Below are 24,316 nucleotides of genomic sequence, written 5' to 3'. Positions count from 1 at the left end.
ATAGTGTTCGACATATACTATGCGTTCTATTGTCTCAGTGTAGTGCTCATAGCAATTTCAAAGCCAGTTATCATGTGTATTTTTATGTAACACAGGTAAATATTATCATTAGTATATGAGTAGATGTATCTTATAGAACTATATGTTTATATGTAATGTAAATATTACCCATTTTATAGCTTAGTGGCGTGAGTAGAGAGCACGTTGGCTTGGGAAGGTTGCTATCATAATTCTGTGAAGGATGTGCCAAACTAGAAGAGTCTGAAGTGAACTACTGCTGACCTCCCTGTCCCTCAGACTAAGCCAACACGGCCAGACTGTCCACACCTTATAGAATATTCGCAGGAAATTGATCTTGTTTGAAGATAAGCATGGCTATCCTACAGAGCTGAAGCAAGCAGTGGGTTCCCATGGTCAGGTCCTCCAGTGTTTTGTGCTATCCTAATCTGGGCTCTCTTCCATGATGGTTGCTGAAGCATGGTTTCTGGCAACATCAGTCTAAAGGGGCATGTCTAGTTTATGGCCATTTGACTCTAAATTCAAATACAAAATTAGAATGCTAGTGTGTGTGTGTGTGTGTGTGTGTGTGTGTGTGTGTGTGTGTGTGTTTACAATTAATTTGTTAGCTCCACTAGCCACATATGAGGCTGCCTGGTAGCCTCAGGTATTGGATAACACAAACATAGAACATTCCCTCATCACGAAAACACTGCCTGACACCATTAGTCAGCAGTGCTGTGATGCACACTGGCTCATCTAAACCATTCAGAAATAGCAGTGACATCAGGAGTGGAACAAAGGGATGAATGTGAGAGATCAGCAGTTGGGACCTGCAGTGAGGCCATGGTCAGATGAGGATAAATATGCAGCAACAGGGAATCTGTGCTTCTCACCGTTCTTTTGGAAAAGGAAAGGGGGGGGGAAGAAGTCTGCTATGGGTCACATCCAGGCAGGGATCTGCCTTTAAAATGCTGTAATAGTCAATGAGCACCCACATTTTCTTACCTTAAAAGCCAGGATCCTGGTAGGGAGAACAAGCACAGCAATTAAAAATGCTCGCTGCTCTTCCATAGGATTGGGTCCCAGTACCACCTCTAGACTTAGAAATGTCTATAACCATCTGTAACGAGAGACTGACACCCTATTTTAACAGTGTATATACATGGTACACAGACATCCAGACAAACTGCCGATACACTCCACACACACACACACACACACACACACACACACACACGAGTTCATGATCCACAGTGCTCTTCAGCTTCTCATTGGCTGAAGATCCCAAGCATTAACCTACAAGCCAGTAACATCAGAGCAAAGAAAGCAGTTGCCTCAGCTCTCACTCAACCTTACCTTCAGACACAGTTATTTTCAGTACATTTCCTGAAGCTCTAAAAAAATCCTGATCACGGGATTTCAGAGACAGATTAAGATAGCTACTGAGAGAAGTGATAAGCAAGTCTATCCGAGTAGGTGAGACCACCCAGGGAGGATTGCACGTCATGACTCTGAGAGAGCCAGCAACAGCTGTCTGTACCATCCCCACACCACCAGCTCATTCTAGAGAGGTTTCCTTTGAGCTCACTTGGAAGACTCCCAAAAAATACACTCTAGTGCTAATTGCAGATAATGGGCTGAAGGACTTGGGGTTCTCCCAGTGACAGAAGCATTCCAGGTCCAGTTCCCCAGCCTCAAAATAGCTATCTGTAGGAAAAACAGCAAGAGGTTCTCTGAAGGCAAACCCAGCAGGTGCGTTAACCACCAAGCCATCTTCCTTTAGTTTCCGTTAGGCAAGGGCTTTCCTCACGCGCCTCCTTTGCCTTGGGGCTTTTTAAATACAATCTGTCCAGTTTCTGATGCTGGATGACCCAGAAACTCAGCATGATTTGGGAAAGTGACTTGGGCTTGGCATAATCTGTACAGATGTGGTTGGTACCTGTGGCCAGATGGTGTTCATCCGGTAAAATCAGGTACTTTATTGTGTTAATTAAGCCAAGAGGGACCCTGAAAATACAACATTAGCTAAATCTCCAGTCTAGCTTGGCCACCGGTGCTTTCTGTTGGCTAAATTTGGAAAGTCTCTATCCTGGCACAACCAGAGATGTTCTAGAATTATTTGCCTTGAGGAATAACTTTGACAAAAAAGCAAGGCAGGTAAATGTGCTAATAGAGGAATTTCAAAAGGAAGGCTTTACCCACTTCAAGGAAACAAAACAAAAAAGCCAGGTCTACAAAGAGCCCAGAGTCCTCTAAGAGACTGTGCAACTACCCACAGGCCATAGCCCTGAGAAAGCAATAAAGTGATTCTCACTTGAAATTTGTTCAATTAGCACCCTTTTTTTCAAAGCAGAAAAATGCTTTTATGAAAAGAAAAATAGTCTTTTTTCCTTTTGGCAACCTGTGTATGAGAAAGAATTCTGTGAGCTTTTGTTTTCCCATTTAGCGGCTGCTCCTGCTAAAGACATGCCGTCTCTCTCTCTTTCTGAGGGGGGTCAGGCAGTCAGGGGGTTAATCCCAGTCAGTTTCCTGCCCTCTCCCCCAGATGGCTTTTTAAACTGTTGGATGCATTTGCATGGGGATAGAACTGAGAGAAAATGATAACTTAGTTTTAACTCGGGGCTACAGAGTGTCTGTGTCACTGCCAGGATGCAGTTTGTATAGAAGCAAGAGGGTGAGTTGGATGCCAAGCAGACCTGAGCTATAGCTTACTTGCTGAGTGACTTTGAACATGGTATTTAATCTGGGAATAGGACTGGGCAATGGTGGTGGTGATGGCAGCTCATGCCTTTAATTCCAGCACCTGAGAGGCAGGGCAGGCAGATCTCTGAGCTCGAGGTCAGGCTGGTCTATGGAGCAAGTTCCAGGACAGCCAGGGCTACACAGAGAAACCCTGTCTTGAAAACAGCAACAACAACACACACACAATCGCTTGTGAATAAGAATAGCCCCATCTATCTCACGAGTGCGATGAACAGCTTGAGTTCATTCCCATGAAGTCAAGGTCTGGGATGCAACCACCATCTCTGGCTTTTGTCTGCTGCTGAATGTTCCACTGTGTACTTCCTGGGTATGGTCCTTGTGCACTAGCGAGGAACTCTTCCCATGGAGTTGAAGAAGCTGATGCTTAGAGAGATACCTAGTTTAGGGGAGGTATCTAGCTGGTCCAGGATTCAAACCCAGAGAAGCCTAAATGTATGGATGTTCTTGATTCTCTTCTCCAGTGCATGTGAAATACAAAACAATTGTGCTCAGTGTTTGGGCATCTGGCCCCGTTTGCAAATTTGCTCAAACTCATTCTTTGTGCCAAGATATTTCTTCTAGAAGCTACCCTGCTCTCCATTTCTCTAGGTTGACCTTCTTTCTTAACCTTTTTTCTTTCTCCTTATGAAGGCGGAAGAGACGGAATTTCAACAAGCAAGCCACAGAAATTCTGAATGAATATTTCTATTCCCATCTCAGCAACCCTTACCCCAGTGAGGAAGCCAAAGAGGAGCTAGCCAAGAAGTGTGGCATCACAGTCTCCCAGGTGAGAAAGCCCTTGAAGAGCCAGCTTGTCATAGCCATTCCTGATGGAGCATCCTGGCAAGGTCCTGGAGGTTTTTATTTTGTTTGATTTTTGGACCTTTAGGTCTTGGTATTATCCAGCAATGAAAGCCTTAAAAGGGCAAGGTAAGCTCTCAGTGCTTGTGAAGAAATTAACCAAAGGAAAAGAAGGACATCCTGTGGATGGCTAACACTTAGTATATAATACCTGTATTTTTCTCTGCTGTTTCTTCCAAATTAGGTGATTCCTTAGCATTTTTCTCCCAAACCAGGGAGAACTTTAATAAGAGTCAGTGGATCAGGGTTGGAGAGATGGCTCAGTGCTTAAGAGCACTGACTGCTCTTCAAATGTCCTGAATTCAATTCCCAGCAACCACATAGTGGCACACAACCATCTATAATGAGATATGCTTCCTTCTCCTGATGTGCATGAAGACAGAGCACTCATATACATAAAATAATAGTAATGGAGACAGGGGCTGTTTCTGACATGAACTGATTGGCCTGCTCTTTGATTACCTCCCCCTGGGGGAAGCAACCTTACCAGGCCATGGAAGAAGGCAGTGCAGCTACTCCTGATGAGACCTGATAGACTAGAATCAGAAGGAAGGAGAGGAAGACCTACCCTATCAGTGGACTTGGGGAGTGACATGTGTGGAGAAGGGAGAAGGAGGGTGGGATTGGGAGGGGAGAAGGGAGGGGGCCACCGGGGGATACAAAGTGAATAAAGTGTAATTAATAAAAATTAAAATAAAAAAACATACAAAAAGATTGAAAAATAAAGAAAGAAAAAAAGAAGAGAGTCGGTGAATCAAAGTACTTGAATGAAAGGGTTGTTCTTGGTGTTCTGACTCTACGACTAATAACTGATTGGGAAAAGGGATTTAGCATGCCACTTTGGTTACATTGGAATGGTTTCACAAAATGTCACCGAGTTCTCTGTATTTCCAACATGCACTAACTGTAACAGGTGCCTACTCACTTGGAAAGATAGCTGACACAAACATTGTGTAGACATGGAACCTCCAACGTGAACATAAGAAGAAAAGCAAGCAGTATTGAGCCCCTGCCTCAATAAAACAAGTATAAGAAAAACATTAAACTCTCTAAGATTTGAGAAGTAGGCTTCCTTACAGTAGTGATTGTCCTTGGAAACATCATCCACTTAAGTAAGGCAGCATCCATATAGGCCTTTTAACCCAGGCCTCCGGTGGCTTCTCTGACCTCCCTGAAAGGTCACTCCCAGTCTTGACAGTTGAGAAAAGCAGAACCCAGGTGTTAAACTCAAGTAGCCTAGCTTAGTGCTTTTCTAGGATGTTACCATTTTTGTCTAGATTTAGACTTCTTGTCTATTAAGGGGAGGGAGGGGAGACAGATGCTCTTTGCTATTGGTGGTGTACCTGAGGAATGGTTTTAGGGCATGAACTACCCCGCAAAGTCGAAGCTCAGTAGGTTTAGGGTGTAGAGTCCTCTACTTCTAAGATAAAATTAAGCCTCTCCATGCACTGAATCCATAATTCCAGGTTTTTAAATTGATCTAGAAATGAGGACTAACCCTTCTACAGCCAATCAAGACCCTGCCATTTTCTCTAGCGACCTCTACCTCCTTCGTCATAAAAGCCCAAGTAGTGAATTCTTTGTTCACCTAAAGGTTTGTTTATATGCTGTGTTTCCTTTTGCTTTCTTCTACCTAACCCAAGGCCATTCCATTCTTGCCCCCCTTCCCCCACCAACCCGCACACATACACACCACCACCACCACCACCACCACCACAGTAACAAGAACAGGCAGGCTAAGCTGCTCTACATTATCAGGTGAAATCTGGGGAGAAACAGCATGATGCCTTTCATAGACTATTAGGCTGGGAGCTTGCTTTTGGCAAGAGTTAATGTGTGGTTCTAGGTGATTCACTCTTCCTTTTAGAAAGTCTTCATGATACCATTTAGCAAGTGCAGTGGTCAGAAGCTGCACATTAAAGCTGCCTCTGCTTCTCAAATCTATTGAAGAGTACCATTTCTCTTAGGTTTCTTTATGAACCGGATGCTCAATAAACACCCTTTTTACATCCAACTAGTGGGATCCGATCCGTCCAACCAACCTCTGTTTCTTGGTGCCAGTATCTCTGTGTTTCTTCTTTTGAAGTCTCCTCACTCTCACCCTACCCATCCTACAACTGTTCTTCTTTCCTTAGCTTTCATCAGGACATGCTTCAGACAGAGGATCTTAATCACATCATTTGTCAGTCACAACTTCCTTTGATATGTAACTGCAGTCTTGGTTTCCCTCGTGACCCCCCCAACAAAAATGGGCTCATATACTTAAATCCCTCCAAAATGCTTCTAACGACTAATTTCTCCCAAGGGTCCCCCAAGACCCCTCCTTCCATGTGAGTTGCTACTCAGAGTGTGGACCTCAGAAAACAGCGTTTGTGAGCACCAGCAACACATCACCTATGTGAGCTGTGAGCAACGCAGACTCTTGAGCCTTAGACCAGCCACATCTTTGAGAATAGGAGCTGGAATCTGCTTTCACAAGCCATCTGTGAACATTTAACTCTCAAAAGCACCATTCTACACACTCACACAGCTACAAATGTAACTCCATTTGAATATCCAGATGGGGCTTTTGTCCCAGAACACTAAACTCATGTATCTTACTTCCCACTGGATTTTGCATGGCTCTGCCCATAGGCTCTCAAAACATAACATGTTTGAGATTAAATAAAACACTCCCCAGCAACATTTCCTATTCTTTCTGGATTGTCTCACTCTTGCTACCTCATCCATAGGCATCCCTAGGGTATTAGGCCTTTAGTCTGTGACAGTTGAGTATTAATTAATGAAACACTGACTCCACATACTATCTGAGGTAGAGGATGCCACAATGTAGCCACCATAGAAAATACCTGAACATACCTAGTATCTTCTCAGTCAGGTCTCTTCTCACGTCAACAGGACATCCCCACAGCACATCCCCAACCTCCCTCTTCCCTTCTGGTTTGTCCACAAAAAGCTAATCGAACTGGACCTACGTCATTTCCTCTCATCCTATAACATCCTCCTAAATTCCCTTCGTCTTTTTTTTTTCAGTTTCTTTTGAAAAATGTACCTACCTTTTTCCTCCCCCCCCCGTTGCACATATAAATCAATAAGCACTGATAATTATGATTGATTCATATAAATAGTGAAACTTAGCTCGAGAGAAATTTGAATTTCAAAGTTCAGTTAAATGTGGCATGCTCCTGAATTGTACTCAGAAGCACCCTTCCTCCTCCAGTTTAACTCTGCTTTTCTGCGTTTACAACCAATAAAGCAGTTTATTATTGGATTTTTTTTCTCTCTCTCTCTTTTACTAATGTTGCGCTGGTACAGTTTGATTTCTGTAACTGAGACTCGACGTTTCTGCTATAGTATAAGCCACACCACGGGCATTGGAAGGTTACCTAGTCTTTTAGCTTTGTGAATGCATTTGAAAAATAAGTGGTTTTAACCTCCGTTTCCTCTATCCGCCACTGCTGATGGAGAGTTGATGTGAATTATACGCGAGGTGTGGTACATATGTAATCAGCTTGTTCTCCCCTTACCAGTTTTCCTAGTGTGTTCTACGATTAAATAAAAGCCACAACAGTGTAGTCAAAAATCATATCTGGAATATATCTGGAATAGAGGGTGTTAATAGATAACTATCCCCGAGTCAGGACTTCTGGGGTAAACGTCAGTGTGTGTCCTGACCCCTTTCTGGTAAGAGAAGAGAGAAGTACCAACAGCTGCTGGCAGCCACAGGAAGGAAATAAATTAACAAAAGAAAGTCAATTAGGTTTATTGTATTCATTGGCTTTAACATTTAAAAGCAGGAATTCAACGTAATAATTAGTTGTATGAGTCAGTTGTTTTTGTTTTTGGGTCTTTTTTTTTTTTTTTTTTTTTTGAATGTATAAGACCAAGATGGTTGTACAACATAATCAGTGAAATTATATTGAAAAAGTCTATAGCACAATACATCTAAGACTCAAAGTCCATATTAAGGTCACTTAACTTCTAAAAATTTGAAATTAATGTATGCATGGAAGCACCCATATGTTGGTATAGATTCATGTGGATATTCTAAAAGTCTTTGTAGTTTGATTGCACAATGTCAGCATTAGCTATAAAAAGAACAGACATTTCTTCTAATACATTTATTTAAATGTCATTAATTAGGAAAAATGCAAATTGGAAATACTGGTTCTAAGTTGGGAGTCCTAGCTTACTCCAGCAAGTCCTCCAAGGGAGAGTTGCTGTCAGAGTGACTTGTGGAATTTCAGAGAACCTGCGTTAGGTGGCTGTTCTTCCTGGAGAGCTTACATTGACTTCAGGGCTTTTACTTTGTATTACCAACGTCATAAGTGAGATCAGACTATCGCTTCCCACCCCTCCATCCCTTCATGGACCCTTCTGTTTCTCTGCACCATCTTTGAATGGGTGAAGCGCTAATTTTCTCATCTTCTCTCCTGTTGCTCTAGGTATCAAACTGGTTTGGAAATAAGCGAATCCGGTACAAGAAGAACATAGGTAAATTTCAAGAGGAAGCCAATATTTATGCTGCCAAAACAGCTGTCACTGCCACCAATGTGTCAGCTCATGGAAGCCAAGCTAACTCGCCCTCCACTCCCAACTCAGCGGGTTAGTTTCTTCTTTGGTTTGGGGCGGATTGTTCTCCATTTGTATGTTTGTTTTTCCTACTTTGAGACTTTGTTTTAATGCTTACGGGTTTTGATTCATTGATTTGAACATCCAATTATCATTTGTTGTCAGTGACTATTTTGCGTTTTTCTTGTCATATCCAAAGGACAATGGCGATGTGTTTATACGATGGGGCTGTCTGCAAGTTTACATTGTAAAAGGCATCTGTTAAAGCAAAAATGGAGATACGTTGTTCTCGATTTAATGAGGCCTCTAAACTCACAGATAAAACTTAATACTTAGAGGCAGTTCCTTTGGGTTCTCATACGACGTGTCCATCCTCGTTTATCTTGCTGTCCCCATAGTATCGTGTCTGGATCATCTGCTGGCATGCATTCTGTGCAGAGATGTTCACTCTGCAAATTCCAATCTGCAGAGCTACAGTATTTCCTAGATGCTGCTTAGAGATACTATTCTTGATTGTTTTCTTTTATTGGTTTTCTTTATGTGAACTATCAAGAAAAATCACAAGCTGTTAATTAAGACCTTTCAGGCTCAAGTATTCATATTATAATCTCAGCCATGTATTCTGGGTCTAAGTCTTATTTTCGTAAACATCCTGACATAGAAGTACATTTTGGAAAACGTCCTGTGCTGTCACTTCTGAATTTCCACGATGCCAGTAAAAAGTCAGTAATATATGAGGTATAACCTTCGTGTTGTCTGTATGCTGTAGCAAACATGTTGATACTTCTACTGGAGGAGAAAAAGGGAAAACAAACATTTCCTTACTAAATATGTTTAGTATCAGAAGTTCCCATCCTTCTCATAGCAGACAAAATACATATCTTTGGAATGTGGAGTGCACTTCTAAGTCTGATGATAACAACAATATACTAGCAAATCTAAATATATTGACTCATAATATGGTTACTAATCTGATTTCTGGGATTTCTATGAGTATGTACGGTGATGTTGACCCTACAGCCTACTTGTTCATTAAAAGGGTTCATCCTGCCATATGCTGCCTTTGTAACTGGATATCCTTAGGGTAACACACAATTCTTCTGTGAGCTTCTCCTTGCACTAATGTGTTACCATCAGGTTCTCCGAGTCCCTGGACTATCCTACCATGACCTTCTTTTGTTTAATTGGAATGATGCATGAGTCGAGCCCATGTGGCGTTGTAAACAGGGGCACCATAAGACACTGTCTAATTTGATCAAGTTTCACGTTTCTTAGCCCATGCAGGTCAGGCTACCCTGAAGAATGCATTTGCTTTTGAAAGTTCTTTTGGTTTTATTGTTGTTGTGGTGGTGGTTGGCTGTTGTTTTTCTTCCTCATCGTGGTGTGACTGATGAAAGATCCAGGCTAACAGGTCCAATAACACCAGTTTCCTCCTTCCCTATCAGGTCGATTATTAAAGATTTCCTACCCAGCACCACAAGGTGAACTGTAGCGCTGGGCGGGCATTCTCACTTCTCTCTGGAAGAAGTATAATTCTGTCAATATTAGCAAAAAATGCACTCAACACTCCTGCAGAGGTTATCATAATGCAAAACAGATATCAAAATGACTTTTTTCCTGTCCCTGCTATATCTGCATCACAGATGGCTTAGCATGATTTATGACTAGTCCTCAGAAGGGCCCTGTGGGCTCCCTTCATTACTAAATCCATAACTATTTTTCTTTCCTAAAGCCCTTAAAAAGAGAAAAGTAAGCATTTTAACCCCCACTCTGTGTTTAAGAATTATGTTGGCTCTTACCGAATGTCAGTCTGATTACAGTTTTCTAAGGAATTTTCTGGTGGCTTAAACTTCATATGACTATTCTGAGCACAAAGTACATTATTATGGAAAACTTGAGCTAAGCCTTCCAGTTGTGCCTAAGTTGTTGGAAATACTTTGCAGAGGAACCCCCTTGTAATATTCTCTTTCTAATACAGAGACCAAAGAATTCAACACTATTATAAATGTGCACTAGCACCGAATTTTAAGAGATAAATGTCTTAACAGGAAAAGTTATAATTTTTTTTTTGTATTTTTTTTCCTGCTTTTAACAGCCCAAGTCATGGCACAGTTTGGAGGATAAGTGCTCAAACTTTTACATGGAGTGTTTACTACAGTGTGTGCTGGCCCTTGAGTAATTTCAAAAGAAAAATGCTAATGGAAAGAGATTGTAATAAGAGGTTAATATATGAAAAGATATCTGGGTAGATTTTGAAGTCTGGGACTCTGAATACCAGGACAGTTTTATATTCCCAACATGGAAATGGAAATTCTCCCAGGATCTCTGCTTAGTTTCCATACTCATTCCCATTGCAAGAAAGGCAACACTCCAAATGAACCCTGCTCCCTCCCCTGGCTTTTGTGTGGAGAATGGCACTTCACAGGGATTGTCAAGCCCCACCTAAACAGGCCTGTTTGTTCAGTAGACTTTGCTTCCTTTTCCATAGCCCTACTTCATGAAAACCACTTAGGAATAGGTAGTGGGTAGGTGTGTGTGGGGATTTCCAAATGCAGAGGAACATCCAGCAGAAGTGGGCAAAACAGATGCAGCAATGGAGAAGGATGAAAGGAATGAAGTTGAGAGAGGGTATGGGGAGGGAGAGGACCAAATGACAAGACTGTAAAAACCCTTGCCTATGGCTCACTGAGGAGACACCCCCCCACACACACACACACACAAAAGGTGAGCTCTTAATTTCTCATGCTTGTGAAGATAATAAAAGCCTGAGGTGAGGACTCAGAAAGAGGCAGATACTTTTTTGAAGCAAGAATGAGACATGGTTTACATCTAAGATCTTTCCTCCTTTATACTCCCAGATGACGTGGACATCTGGCTAAATCAGGCTGGTCACCTCATCCATGGGAAACTTGTTTTTTTTTATGTTACAGAAATTAAAGCAGTATTTGCAGGTAGCTGCTTCATAAAACACAACACACACACACACACACACACACACACCACACTGAGAAACCACGAGCTCCCACTTTCAAACCTTTTGAGTTTCTTAAGACAAACACACGTCATATCTTTGTTATGTGTCATTGGTTCTCAACTTGGGGTGAGTGTGCACCCCAGCAGACATTTAGTAGTACCTGGAGATGGTTTTCATTGTCATCGTCTTAGAGGGCGTTACTGATATGAATAGATAGAGACAAAGAGACAAAGATCCACATAACCATCCCACAAGACAGTAGATAGTTCCTGAAGCAAAGATTTATCCAGCCGAAAGTGTTAATAATGCCAAGACTGGGGAATGGTCCTCTGGGTCTAGGTTTGCTACATTTTACTGTTATTCTAATTGGTTGTTATTGCATATTTGGGCTTTGTTCGTTTTGTTTTTCTGAGGAACTTTAGACTCCTAAAGATCATTTGAAGTGAAATACTATCTGTAGGAACTCGCTGTATGAAAATGGATGTTAGCACATTTCCATGTCACAGTGTTTGCCCAAGCAAATGTGTTAGATTCCTGGGTATTCCTTTATTCCTTCTCTGTCTAACTGAGTGCAGATGCCACTTTGTAGGCACCCCAAGGATCTGTGTGGCACTTGCCTTCATCCTAAGCCAAACTGAGAACATTTCAGCTGCCAAGCACATCTCAGAGTGAGCCTCTCTCCATTGCTGCTTACTCTGAAGCACCCTGCAGATAGAGTGACTGGATGGTCTCAGCAAACGGGGGCCCACACAGCTGCTCTCTGGGACTTCCCAGAAAGTCTGTTCACATTTTGTCTGGGAAGTTTGCACTTCTCAGGAGGCTCTCCATTCAATGATTCATTTTTTCCAACCTTCAATGCTGGGTAGATAACCCCCCCCATATACACACACACAATCACACGTACCTTGATGCTTGTGTAGACTTTATTTTTATTTTTATACAAGGTGCTACTAGGAGCACCTGTTCCCATCCATCCACTACATCATTGCCTCTAGATTCTCAATGGACAGTCAGAAGCCATGACAGTACCATACCTGGGTGTACAGAGACCTTGAAATGCTGAAACAGCACAGCTAACGAGCACAAGGGACTATTTCTGCAATTACTGTTCTGATACAAATGCATTTGTACATGAAGTCCATTTGTATGCGCATATTTATCTCTGCGTATATTACACAGCTAGACATATTTACAATTTATCTATGCACATATATTTTTTTAAAATCATCTGTGTCAATTGCAGTATATATCTTATAAATGGCACACTCCTTGTCTGCATGCTCCTATGGATGCCATGCTCGTTGGCATCAGTGTAGCCCTTTAGGGATTTCTCCCATGGCACAGTTTGTGTAGTGATTACCAATAAGCCTTCAGCCGGGAATACAGCATGTGTGACTATTACATGGTATCTGACAGTGGGAGAGAAATAAGGTACCTAGGCTTCAGACTCAGGACTTTGGGACCAAGGAGCATGGGAAGTTTGATGACATGAATACAGCTATTGTATTGTATTGTAGGTTCTCGGTTTTGACAAGTGCTTAGCAGGACGCTTAATGTAGAAATGGCTTCATGGTTTAGGCTTTGTCTTTGTGACTACAAACTTGATCTGAGGCGGCTGCAACTCATGTCGGTATCTGGGTTTGGTATACAAGCACATGAGTGCGACCTGCAATACAGGCTGCTTCTTTCATAGTTGGGGATGATGATTTCAAAAATCATGTGCCATACTAATGGGGGCCAGCTACAGGCCAAAGTCCTTATCCCACTGACTGAATAGAAACTGTACATGATGAGATATTATTCCTGTTTTGGCTAAGATCCAATGTTTCTAATTCCTTTCAGATAAACCAAATAGGAAAAAAAAAAAGTGCCAGACAAGACACAATCCTTTAGTTGATATTTGAGTCCCCCTCAACCCATGAAGATGGCATTTCCTTAGCATGGAAAAGCAGGAATGAGAAGAGGGCTAGAGGCAGCATCAGTTCATGTAGAAATATAGTTACACAGCTTCTTGCATGAGGATGCAAACTCCCCATAACAAAGGAAAATGGAGATAGTTCTTAACTTGGGGTTGTGCCCAAGATTACAAACACCTGCTTCCTCTAAATGGCTCTTGCTGTTGACATTCAGTGACACAGAAGACAGTTGTATATCAAGGGCAATGGCAGAGCCGAGAACACTCTGCCTATTAAGTGGCTGTTCTCTGGGGGGGAAAAAAAAGAAGGTCTTCTCCTCTGCTTGCCCGTGAATAGACAGCTCTCTTGCTGAGCTCAGATCCCTGTCTTGGGAGAAGAGACAGAAAGCATCAGGCAGGAGGCATGACTCATGGCTGGGTGATTCCCCATTGGCGGTGGCTGTCAGCAGAATCTCAGGGCAAGAGCACAGGGTTAGGAGTCACACAGTGCAACTGACCTGGGTCCCTGAGGTTTCTCCTTCGCCGGGCTAACGTCATGTTTTAACCAAGCCTTGCACGTTGAGCTTTCTTTCCCATGCGCTGAGCTGCACGATGCCTTCAGAGCTCTAATTAGCTTCCTAAGCCCTGATGTTCAGGGTGCGTTTGGGCTAGGTTCATCCCAGAGGACCTAAGGCCAACCAGATGAAAAGTTCCTCTCTGTGAGGTGAAAGCCCATGCTAAACTCTCCTGCTGGAGGCCTGTTTTTTTTAAAAAAAAAAAAAAAAAAACTCCAGAAGCATTTCATGCATGCTTGAAAATCTTGGCCCAGTGTTCTGCTTCATCTTTCTGTGTTCTGGCAACTGATGGAAAGAATAGGCCATTCTGACATAATCTTGCAGTCTTTGGGGTTTCCTGGGCTGTTGCTACCTAGCAAAGAAGTTTATATCTAGAAATCGAGAGTATTAAATGGCCCCGGGAGACATTGCCTCTATGTACTCTCCTCCTGTGTGCTGTCCCCAGTGTGAGTCAATGGGTTCAGCAAAGAATATTTAGAATCCAGAAAAGGTGCCGCAGTGCTCTGTTATGCTGGTAGAAATGTCACTGGCCAACCCATATTATTGGCCATAGTCTCCATGTTACCGGCCTCCTGGCCGACCCTAGAACATTAGAGGCATGAAAGACAAATCCTAAGTAGCCTACGCTGGAAGAATGCAGCTTCTCTTTCTCAGCCTGAAGTCCCTAGCAGAGAGCACTTTAAATGACATCTGTAGTGAGGACTCACTCCACGTAACAGCAACAGCGCGCACCCTCTTGCCTGCTCTGTTCTTCATGCTACTAACCAGGCTCTGCGGATGTTGTTTTCGCCTTACGTTTGATTTGGGGTGGGGGGGGTGTTGCTTTGCATGTCATTCTCCTCTTGGCTGTTGGTTGCAGGGTTGAGCCTTTTCCTTTCTGTGATTCAGGTGCCTCACTCTTTCCTTTCCAGGTTCTTCCAGTTCTTTTAACATGTCAAACTCTGGAGATTTGTTCATGAGCGTGCAGTCACTCAATGGGGATTCTTACCAAGGGGCCCAGGTTGGAGCCAACGTGCAATCACAGGTAGGGACCCAGCCAATATGCCACCAGATTAATTCAGTAGAGTCCAGGGGCCTTCAGTTGCATCAGCTCCCTGCTCCTGTCCAGACAGAAGGAAAAAGCAAGGAAGGGAAAGGCAGACAGACACCAGTCAAACCCAATTAGGATTAAAACCAAACAGAACAAAGACAACCAGTATCCTAGGGGATCGTGTCCATGCTTTGTGAGTATCTCTGGCTCTGGCTTGTTAGTCACACTAGACTAGGAAGGCAGGGAAGGAACAAGTACACAGTGAGATGAAGGAGGCCTGTGAGGCAGGTAGAACTGGTGTCTTTACTATTCCTCAGAGGAAGAGGAATTTCAGCCCGTTGTCTCTCCCAATCCTCCCTCTCGTCTGATGGTTTCCCATCTTCAGGATTTGCCAACATAAAGAAGTCATCAAATGATCAGGCAAATGTATCGCCTGTTTTCACTTTTAGCTTTAAAACCACCAAAGCCAGCTCAACTGAACACATATGCTTAGTCACTCCTGAGGTCAATGGACTTGAGTTTCTGAGGATAAGACCTTACAAGGAACCAAAAATCAAGTCACGTATGTATAAATCCTCTGTGCTTCTTAGTAAAGCCATCCGCCTTCAAGACAGATACCTCAGGAAGCCATCCTGCTACCTCAGCATGAAGTGTGATGTGAGAGGTTGAAGTCGTATGATCTGGGTCACAATGACTTGGGAAGACAGGAGCCACGTCTACCCATGTGTCTTACCCGACACGTGGGACAGAAAGCATTCCGTGCCTGGAATAGACAGCTGGCTGGTGACTCAGCCCTTGCTCAGGAAACACTGCCTGGAAACAAATCTGAGGTGATATAGGCAGACTTTTGTCATGTGACTAAAAGGCTTACTATCATCTAAATCCTCAAAAAAAAAAAAAAAACAATCAACAATAAAACAAACAAAATAAAAACCCACCTGGGTCTTAATCCCCATCCCCTCTCTCTGTGATGAGGCTATCCAAGACTAAACAAAAGCTTGACTCTCCTACAAATTTTGTGGGATGCACCATAGGGAAGGAAAGTGGGGGAAGGAGAAGCCTCTTGGTCCTCTTCCCTCTACCCCCTCTAGCACAATAGTCCCTGTCACCTCGCACAGCATTGTGCGATCTGTCTCAGTTTACTGTCTTTACTGAACTCATAAGTAACAAATGGATTTGGCATCACGGGGAGTCCCACCTTCCTCCTTATGGATGCTTCCCCAGGAAGAGCATTTCTAGGATGCTTTAATGTGGCCTGTCCCATCGGTAGCCTGTACAATGATGATGCACCGCATCCTTTCCTCCACCCCTGACTAATTGCCTCTCCGTTGTTTTTTCCTCTGTCTAGGTGGATACCCTTCGCCATGTTATCAGCCAGACAGGAGGATACAGTGACGGACTCGCAGCCAGTCAGATGTACAGTCCGCAGGGCATCAGTGTAAGCAAACAAGGCTTCCCCCGACCCTTTGTTTCTATTCTATCACTGCCAATTATTTCAAAGCCACAGGGCCCAGAATGCCACTTAGTAGGACTTGTCTCCGCCTTGCAGTCACCTAGTTTCTTGTTTCTGCATCGGTCATGCCATCGGCAGCGTCCTCCCCGCAAAAGAACGTGGTGATTGGGCCGGCTCCGTGCAGGCAGCTGGCGTCTAGGGCTGTCAGACGCAATCAGTGTTTTCGTGGCACCTGCGGCCACATGCGTTCAGCTGAGAGGAGCTGCTAAACAGGTGACACCTAGTACAGCAGTGGTAGGAAATGTCACCACAGGCTGGGACCAGGGCACCTGGAAGAGAAAACCAGTGGCCCACATCCATTGCATCCCGGTCTGTGGCCATAGAAATAAAACACCTTTTCCCCAATCTGTCAATAGATGATTTAAAAAAAAGAAAATTTGACACCAAGGCCTAGAATGTCGAAGGGACAGGGAGGGGTGCGGACCATCTTCCACTTGTTCTTGGGTGCGCTGGCGGCTCCTGACTGGCATGAAAATTCATAGCGACAAGCTATGTCGCACAGAGTGAAATCGATCAGACAGACACAAGGAGAACCGAGTGTAGATTTGGGACAGCAATCCAACTTGATTTCTCAGATCAATCGTCTGCTATCTCAGCAGTGATGACAGCAAGCTGGGACATGAGGGAAGCCTGGAAAAGGAGGTTGTTCTTTAGTTTAGGGGTGATTTCCGGGCTTTTAGAGGTCACAGGAGACTCCAGTGGGATGACCCACTTGGACTTGCTAAAGAAAGCAGAGCTGTGGTTGGTTGATGGAGAACCTGGCTATTGTTTGTTGCTGTTGGTATGATTAAAACAAGTTAGGAGTGGAAGGGAGGCAATGTAGTCATGATTTAATAATGTGAACTCAGTCTATTCTAATTGCGGCATGAAGTCGACAAGGATGTGGGGGGGTGTGGCCCCTTCAACCCCGCAATGAGTCTTGTCCTACCCAATTATGGCACATCTGGAAGGAATCAAGAAGAGAGCAACTATTTCATCAGATGAAGAAAAATTCTTTTAAAACTGAGGAATGGCGGGGCTGATGTCTCCATCAGTAAAGTGTGTGCCATGAGAGAATGAACACCTAAGGTTGAAGCCATAGTAACCATGTAAAAAGTCATCTGGCAACGCAACCATAAACCTATCACTAGGGAAGCAGAGACAGGGAAACCCCTAGGAGCTCTTTAGCCAGATAGTCTCATGAGAGAGACCCAGTCTTAAGAACTGAAGCAAAGAGCAATGGAGAAAGACAGCGGACTTGAACCTCTAGCCTCAACATACGCATACAACACTTTTATACATAAACGCATGCACATAAGCACACAAGCACATACATAAACTGCACGCACACAAGGAAGAATAATTCTTTTGATCTAAAAGAGAAAGTATAGGTAATATATAATAATTTTAATGCTGTCCTCACAGAGAGGGATTAACTTCATCAGGAATGGTCTAAATAGGACAGGTTGTGTTCACTGAGTAGAAGCATCAGAGAAATAGATTTCAGGTATATGTGATAGCCTTTCTAACATTCAAGGTCTCCCGTCACTATAGAGCCTCATACATGGCTTGGCCAGCACCTTGGCATGGATATGGTAGAAGCGAGCCAGTCACTAGGTGGTGACTGGTAGGTAGGTGATAGGTGCTGTTTACAGTTAAGAGTTCTTTCTGTCTTCCGTTTTCAGGCAGGATCTCTCCTGAGCTCATGTCTTAACTATTTTTCTTTCTCTGGAAGAAAGGCAAGGCCAGCCTGTCTTGTTGGACATACCTTAAAATAGTCATGTCGCTTTCTGGAAGAGTCCAGAGAGGGAGCCTTCCCATATTATTAGTCATTGTTATCATTGAGCTAGCGGTGGCTTGCTGGGAAGCCCGCTTGGGAGAGCACAAGGTTCCCTGTGGAACACGCATTCTCAAAAAGCGTCCGAGTGCGGGAAGGAGCTGGGTGTCTTTGGTGCTAAGAGCACAGGCATCTGTGCACTGCTGAATGTTTGTGAGCTACCAGACTTTTCCAGAGATGATTTTGTGCACAATGAAAGAGAAGGCTATGAAGAATGTGTAAGAAGTAGAAACAAAAATGCAGATATTCGGGGAAAAAAAGAAGCTGAAATACACTGAGTTGTAAGGACAGAGTAGGTCTAAGAGTAGGTTTTTTGTTTGGCCTCCTTTTGACCCCTAACTGCAACGCCGGAGTGAGTAGTGGGCGCAGAGGGAGGGGACATCCAGTATTGATCCTTCTGACGTCACCTGGAGGGTTGGAAAAAAATCATTTTTGCGATAGTGTAACAAACATGTGCAGACAGTTATGTCTGATTCCGCAAGACACACACACACACACACACACACACACACACACACACACACACAGGCTGGAAAATGCCAGTTGAGTTCCTCATGTGTATTACATTTTTTTCCTCTCTGTAAATTGTAGTAACTTTATTTCTGGGTCTTTAATATACAGGCTAAGTGCGTCAAAGGACAGTGGTAACATGATACATTGCTTTGGTGTCAGTTTTTAAATGGGCCACCTGCAGGAGATGAGGCTTGTTCTATGTAGCAAGAGTATTTTTAGATGGTGGTATTAGGAGCTGGGGCATGGGCACACACAGAGCAGGGTTTTCACTGCCAAGATAAAGAAAGAAAAAGGGAGGGGACCCAAGAAGAGACAAAAGACAGGAATGAAAGATCCAAGCCAAAAAGCAAAAATAAACAATCTCTAAACCCAAAGCAGCAATGGAATTCCCAGCTGGGATCTGGATTGTGTCTCATTTGATGGAGGACATTTTCTGGGCAGCAGTCATCTGCTCCCTGGCTGGGTTTCCACAGCACCCATATCTTATCCAACTAATGTCTATTTTTAAGTCCTGTAAAAGTGTAGACCTCTCGCCTTTAATCGAGCTCAGAGCAACGGGACTACAAAGGGGTAGAGATGAGGTCCTATAAAAGTAGATGGCCTGTCTGGTAATCCCAGCATCAGGGACGGCTTTGGGGGAAATGAGGATGTAAACAGAAAGGGGATTGGCTAAGCATACATTGATTCACATGAATACGGTGTCAAGTACTTCTAGTGATAACTTTTGGGGTTGATCTTTTTTTCCTCTTCATGAGGAGTTTTCCAGGGATTATTTCCTATTGAGGGAAGGTTAGGGCCCTGCTCTGGTGGAAAGACATGGATTTGAAATGGACAGAGAGTTATGCCATACCTCAAGATCCCCTTTCAGCCACCGTGAGGAGTAAACTACGTCTCCTGAAATACTTTGTGTTTTCGTATGACCAGAGACAATTCTTGATAGACAAAGAGAGACTCTAAGTAGCTCCAGGAGACTCTTCCATTTCCCTGTCAGTCAGACATCGTTGAAGGATGCCGAACTACTGACGTCATGCCTTCACTCCTGCCACCGCCCTCGTTCTGAAAGTAGTTTACCAACTAGGATTCTGCAGCAGACACTGTGGCTGTCTTCATTTTGCCGCCTCTCTTGCACATACCCACTGAAGTCTTCCAGTGACATTCAGAAGTCCCTAGCAGTCTCTACTGCCTGCCTATGCAGCCCAGACTCTGTCCGAGTCCACGTACAGGATTCCATAGTCTTTGGCCCAACCTACCTGGCCTTAAACTCTGGGTTCCAATTCATGTGGTCCACTGACCTTCACTTGGCTACCTCTTTAACTCCCTCCTCCCTGTGAGTGCCTGGTGCCCCTGGAGATTACGCCACTGAGCCATCTCTCCTGCATCCCTCTCTGCCATCCTCAAACGTGTCCCTTTTATTTCTACACTACATTATATCCCATTACTGTTGCAATCAGATTTACTGCCCCAAGCTCAGTTCCTACTTGGCATCTTTCTTTCTATTAATCCTCCCCGTCTATTTTCTCACACACAAACTTCTTTTGTAGCACTTAAATTCACAAAGTATATTTGTTACCATTGCGCCATTCATCTCTACATATGTGTATGTAGATACATTATTTTCTTTTTTTTTTTCTGTGAAAATGTCAATCAGAAGAAGAAAAGATGCTACTAAGTCCAAAACACTTTCTTAATGTCCACATTTAATATATAAGCTGTTATATATTAGATATATGAGGTGTAAGGTATTTAGTAATAATGATTAAGTACTTCACTTATCCATAAGTAGGCAGTATATGCTTAGAAAGGGGATGAGAGGATTGTAAGGTCAAGACGAGCCTGGGCTCCACAGCAAGGCCCTGCTTCACAAACAAACCGCCCTCTAAATGCTTAGGAACATGTGTTTTGTGAGAGAATACAATCCAAGGATCTCCTCCTCCACTCCACATGTTGTAGGGTGATGTTGCTGAGCGTCACCGCCGCAGGGCAGGTCCTGCTTCGTCTCAGAGGCGCTGCCTTGTTTAGGGAATCTCTGGGAGAGCACCTGTTTGTTGTGTCACTACCGACTCTCCTTGCTCCCCGCACCCACTGTGCAGCTGGAGCCTGTGCACCCTGATCAGAGGAGAGTGGAAGCAACCCAAAAGGAGGGAACTTAGAACCGGGGGTTCCCAGGTCCCCAGAACCTGAAGGTCTCTTTCGCCTCAGAAATCCCAGACCCCTGCAGTGCGACAGTGGAGTTCCTCAGCTAAAGGGACAGCAGATCAACTTTCCAGCCCACCCGCTCTCCCCCCCTTTCCTCCCCGCCCCACCAGATTGTATCTTGAGTTCAAATGGGCAGGAGGAGGAAGTCTGACTCCAAGAAATTCCTCCCTTTGGAGTTCAAGATTTGTAAAAGCAAAACCATTGCCCTGTAGGGTGAGATTATTTATTTTAAATTGTTTTGAAATGTGAGTTAAGGGAGTGAATTTGCTGCGGCCAGGCCAGCCTGGAATGTCAGTCCGCCTATAGATTTTTGCTTACTCAAAGGTTTTAGTGAAAATGTGAGTGTGAGTGTTATCTCTAGAGGCAGCGTGCCAGTGGCATCCAGTAATCAGGCGGAGAAATCCATTAATTTTTGGTTTGTGATAATTATAGAAATGGAAAAATAGAGATGAATCTTTAATCTTGAAAAATTGTAACGTAGGTGTTTTGTTTGGGTTGTCTTTTTTTTTTTTTTTCTCATGTTAGGTGGAAAAGGACAAATGAACATTACTTAAATAGATAAGTAGAATGTAAATCATTAGGACAGAAATATCCAGTACACACGTGTCAGGCACTTAGATGTCACGTGGTTTATTTAGCAACCCTTAGCCACATGCCAGGACTTTACTTTCGTCTCAGCTACTTCCGAGAGACCTGACGCTTGTGTGTATTGAGACAGTGCTGCCACAAGCAAAGTTGTGGAATTGAGAAAGAGGGGTGTTCGTAATGCAAATCTTTAAACACTCAGTTTGGTTGTACCCAGTTTAATTGAACTTGAATGTGAATTTTGAAGGGGTTAAATTGAAAGGGTTAGAGACCACAGAGCCATCTCTCTAACGCCATCATGAGAGTTTTGTATTATTTCAGGTAGAGGGTTTTTCTAACTTGACCTATATGCTACATGACATATATGCATTCCCCCAAAGATAAAAAGTGCTTATTATTATTGAATGGGTGAGTGACCAGGCCAATATTAGAACAAATGAATGAGTCAGGAAATGATCTGGGCACGTTTACTTGTGGTGCCTTTAATAGCACTTAAACTGGTGGCTAGGAAAAATGATGGATGTATATAACATTATAGCACTGGGTTTTGTTTGTCTTTTTTTTTTTTTTTTGATTCATTAACAACTATGAACCGAAAAACTGTTTTTAAAAAGTCTCTCATGCAAGAGTTGACATGGTGTTAACTTTTAAAGGTCTTCTGATTTAGGCAAGAGTTCTGTCATGAAGGAAACTGATCAGAATCTGGCCATACATATGTGGACCCTGTCCATTTTTTTTCTCAGCCCCTTCCCGTCACCAGCCTGGGGCTCTGCCCTAGCCCCTTGTCACAGGACCCTGATGGGGCACATCTGGAGGAGAGATATTCAAAGACATAAATAAAAGATATTCTGTGCTGCTGGGAAAATTCTAGGCTGTGAAATGGCCAACGTCCTCTATGGTTTGTTTTTTTCATTGAAATTGGTGTTTCTAGCATTCTGCCCAGCTCGGCCCACTCTCAGGTTCTGAGAAATTATTCCAGACTCACATGGCTCCTGCCTTCTCCCCAGTGAAGGAAAATCACAATTTCAGAAGGGAAAATTGCTTCTGTGGTTGCTCTGAAAGGGACATGGCCCCATAGACTTCAGTAAACAGCAAACCAAATTAAGCAAAGCCCAAATGTGGGAAACAGTCTCCATTTCTAAAGACAACCACTTTCTCCTGGGCCCACTCTGGCCTACTCTTGCTTTCTGGGGAAGTCTGTGTTCTTAGACAAGCTTGTTTTGGGTAGACTATATACTCTTCTGTTCTTAGAAAAACCTCATTATTACCATACAAAAGTAAAAATGGGTAAATTTTTGATGTCTCTGCTCTAGTTATACTTGACTCTGAGGAGATTTTGTTCTGCATCTCTAAATATTAAATATTTTGATCTCTTCATATCTAAATCTGCTTCAGTTTCACAGTGTGGATAAAAAATGAATAAATGATTTGTTCAACAAATGTTTATTGAGAACCTTCTAATATCCCACATCAGTTATAGGATGATTAATAGGACATAGCTGTGGCAATCCATAAAGTCACCAGAAGCCAAAAGGGGAGGAAGTAATCTGCCTTAGTCATCTGGTTCTGTAACAGAGAGCTATACCACCTAATGTAATCAATATAATGCATTATCTTAAAGGAATCTTTGAACCGAATGTCATAAGAGGCATTTACATAAGTATTCTAATCAACTAAAATGTATGAAATGCTTAAAAATATGATTGGTCTTTGTCATGCATTCTTTTCTATGTTTTTTTTTTTTTTTTTTTTTTTTTTTTTTACGAGTAACAACAGCACGGGGACTTTTGTCCCGGTAACAATAGTCTGTTTTAGTCTTGTTTAATATGTTAATCGTTAATAACGCATAGCTATGGAACACAGGATATGTGGCTACTGTAAGAAAATGAATTTTTAATTTTACTTAATTTCAGTTAATTTAAAAATAAATAGCCACTTGTAACCACTGGCTGCTCTGTTGAGCAGTGAGACCTTCTCTGTGCTCTGCCAGTCATTTGACAAACACCCAAAATGATGCTCTAGTGCGAGAAGCGTGGCCATGCTGTAAAAGAAGGGTTGGCTTGCTTTGGAAAACACAGAACACCATGCTGTTTGCTTTTCTACGATAAATAGAACTATTATTAAAAACTGGCCATGTATAAGAAGTTAACACACATTAGCATAAGAATATGCTTTAAGCAAGGAGATAATATGGAAGAAGATTTAAAACATAAATATAGGATTGCCTTCATTTATTATGGTCTCCACTTGCAGTAATTTTCAGCTCTCTCAGCTACTAATTCACCTAATTACAATTTTTCAAGCCTGCCCAGGTCGTGTTCACATCGAACCCTTTGGCTAAGACTCGACCATTCTCTGCTTCCTACAAAGTGCAGGCTCTATTTCAGTCCCCTGTGGTGACCTTTGCAACCCCTTGCTCACCTCCTCTGCCTTGTTGGCCCCTTAACTGCTCTGTTAGACTGTGCAAAGCATGGCCTGACCCTCAACTGTATCACACGGGGGCCTGTGAGCTGCAAAGAACCTCAGGCCCCATCCAGACCTATTAAATCAGTTTCTGAGATTTTACTAGATAGCCTAGCAACTTCTTTTCTGTTTGTTTTGTTTTGTTTTGTTTTGTTTTGTTTTGTTTTGTTTGCAAGACAGGGTTTCTCTGTGTAGCCTTGGCTGTCCTGTACTCACTTTGTAGACCAGACTGGCCTTGAACTCACAGAGATCCGCCTGCCTCTGCCTCCCTGAGTGCTGGGATTATAGGCACCCAGCCTCTAGCAACGTCTAGACCTATGGATCCTTCCTAGCATTAGAGCTTCCCTAAGAGAAGGAATTAACATTGGTTTCAATAGGTCAGTTGTCCTTGTAAACACGAGAATCCGGAATTCCCCAGAACCTATGTAAGAAGCTGGGTACAGCTGTGCACTCTTATATTCCTGGCTCTGCCAAGGTGAGGCCGAAGGTCTAGATGGGTAGTTCCCCGGAAGCTCTCAGCCAAATCCAGCCCGCCTGGCAAAACCCCAGACCAATGAAGGACTCTGTCTTTTTTAATATAAT

General features: G+C 43.1%; 1 protein-coding gene across 6 annotated transcripts in view; it reads left to right on the top strand.

Moving 5' to 3' along the window:
- The window catches only part of Pbx1 (PBX homeobox 1), a 311,127-nt gene that overhangs the window by 228,897 nt on the left and 57,914 nt on the right, over positions 1–24,316 (top strand). For 4 of the 6 annotated variants that reach the window (XM_060364629.1, XM_060364628.1, XM_060364633.1 and 1 more), the window contains 4 exons: positions 3,394–3,529; positions 8,049–8,208; positions 14,530–14,642; positions 15,997–16,086. In XM_060364629.1, coding sequence (XP_060220612.1) covers positions 3,394–3,529; positions 8,049–8,208; positions 14,530–14,642; positions 15,997–16,086 — 499 coding nt within the window. The remainder of the gene's footprint in view (positions 1–3,393; positions 3,530–8,048; positions 8,209–14,529; positions 14,643–15,996; positions 16,087–24,316) is intronic. The other 2 variants (XM_060364632.1, XM_060364631.1) reach the window with 1 other exon arrangement.

Source organism: Meriones unguiculatus, chromosome 11 (assembly GCF_030254825.1).
Source record: "Meriones unguiculatus strain TT.TT164.6M chromosome 11, Bangor_MerUng_6.1, whole genome shotgun sequence".
Lineage (NCBI taxonomy): Eukaryota > Metazoa > Chordata > Mammalia > Rodentia > Muridae > Meriones > Meriones unguiculatus.
The sequence above is the reverse complement of the archived record's forward strand: the minus strand, read 5'-3'. Positions and strand labels throughout refer to the sequence as shown.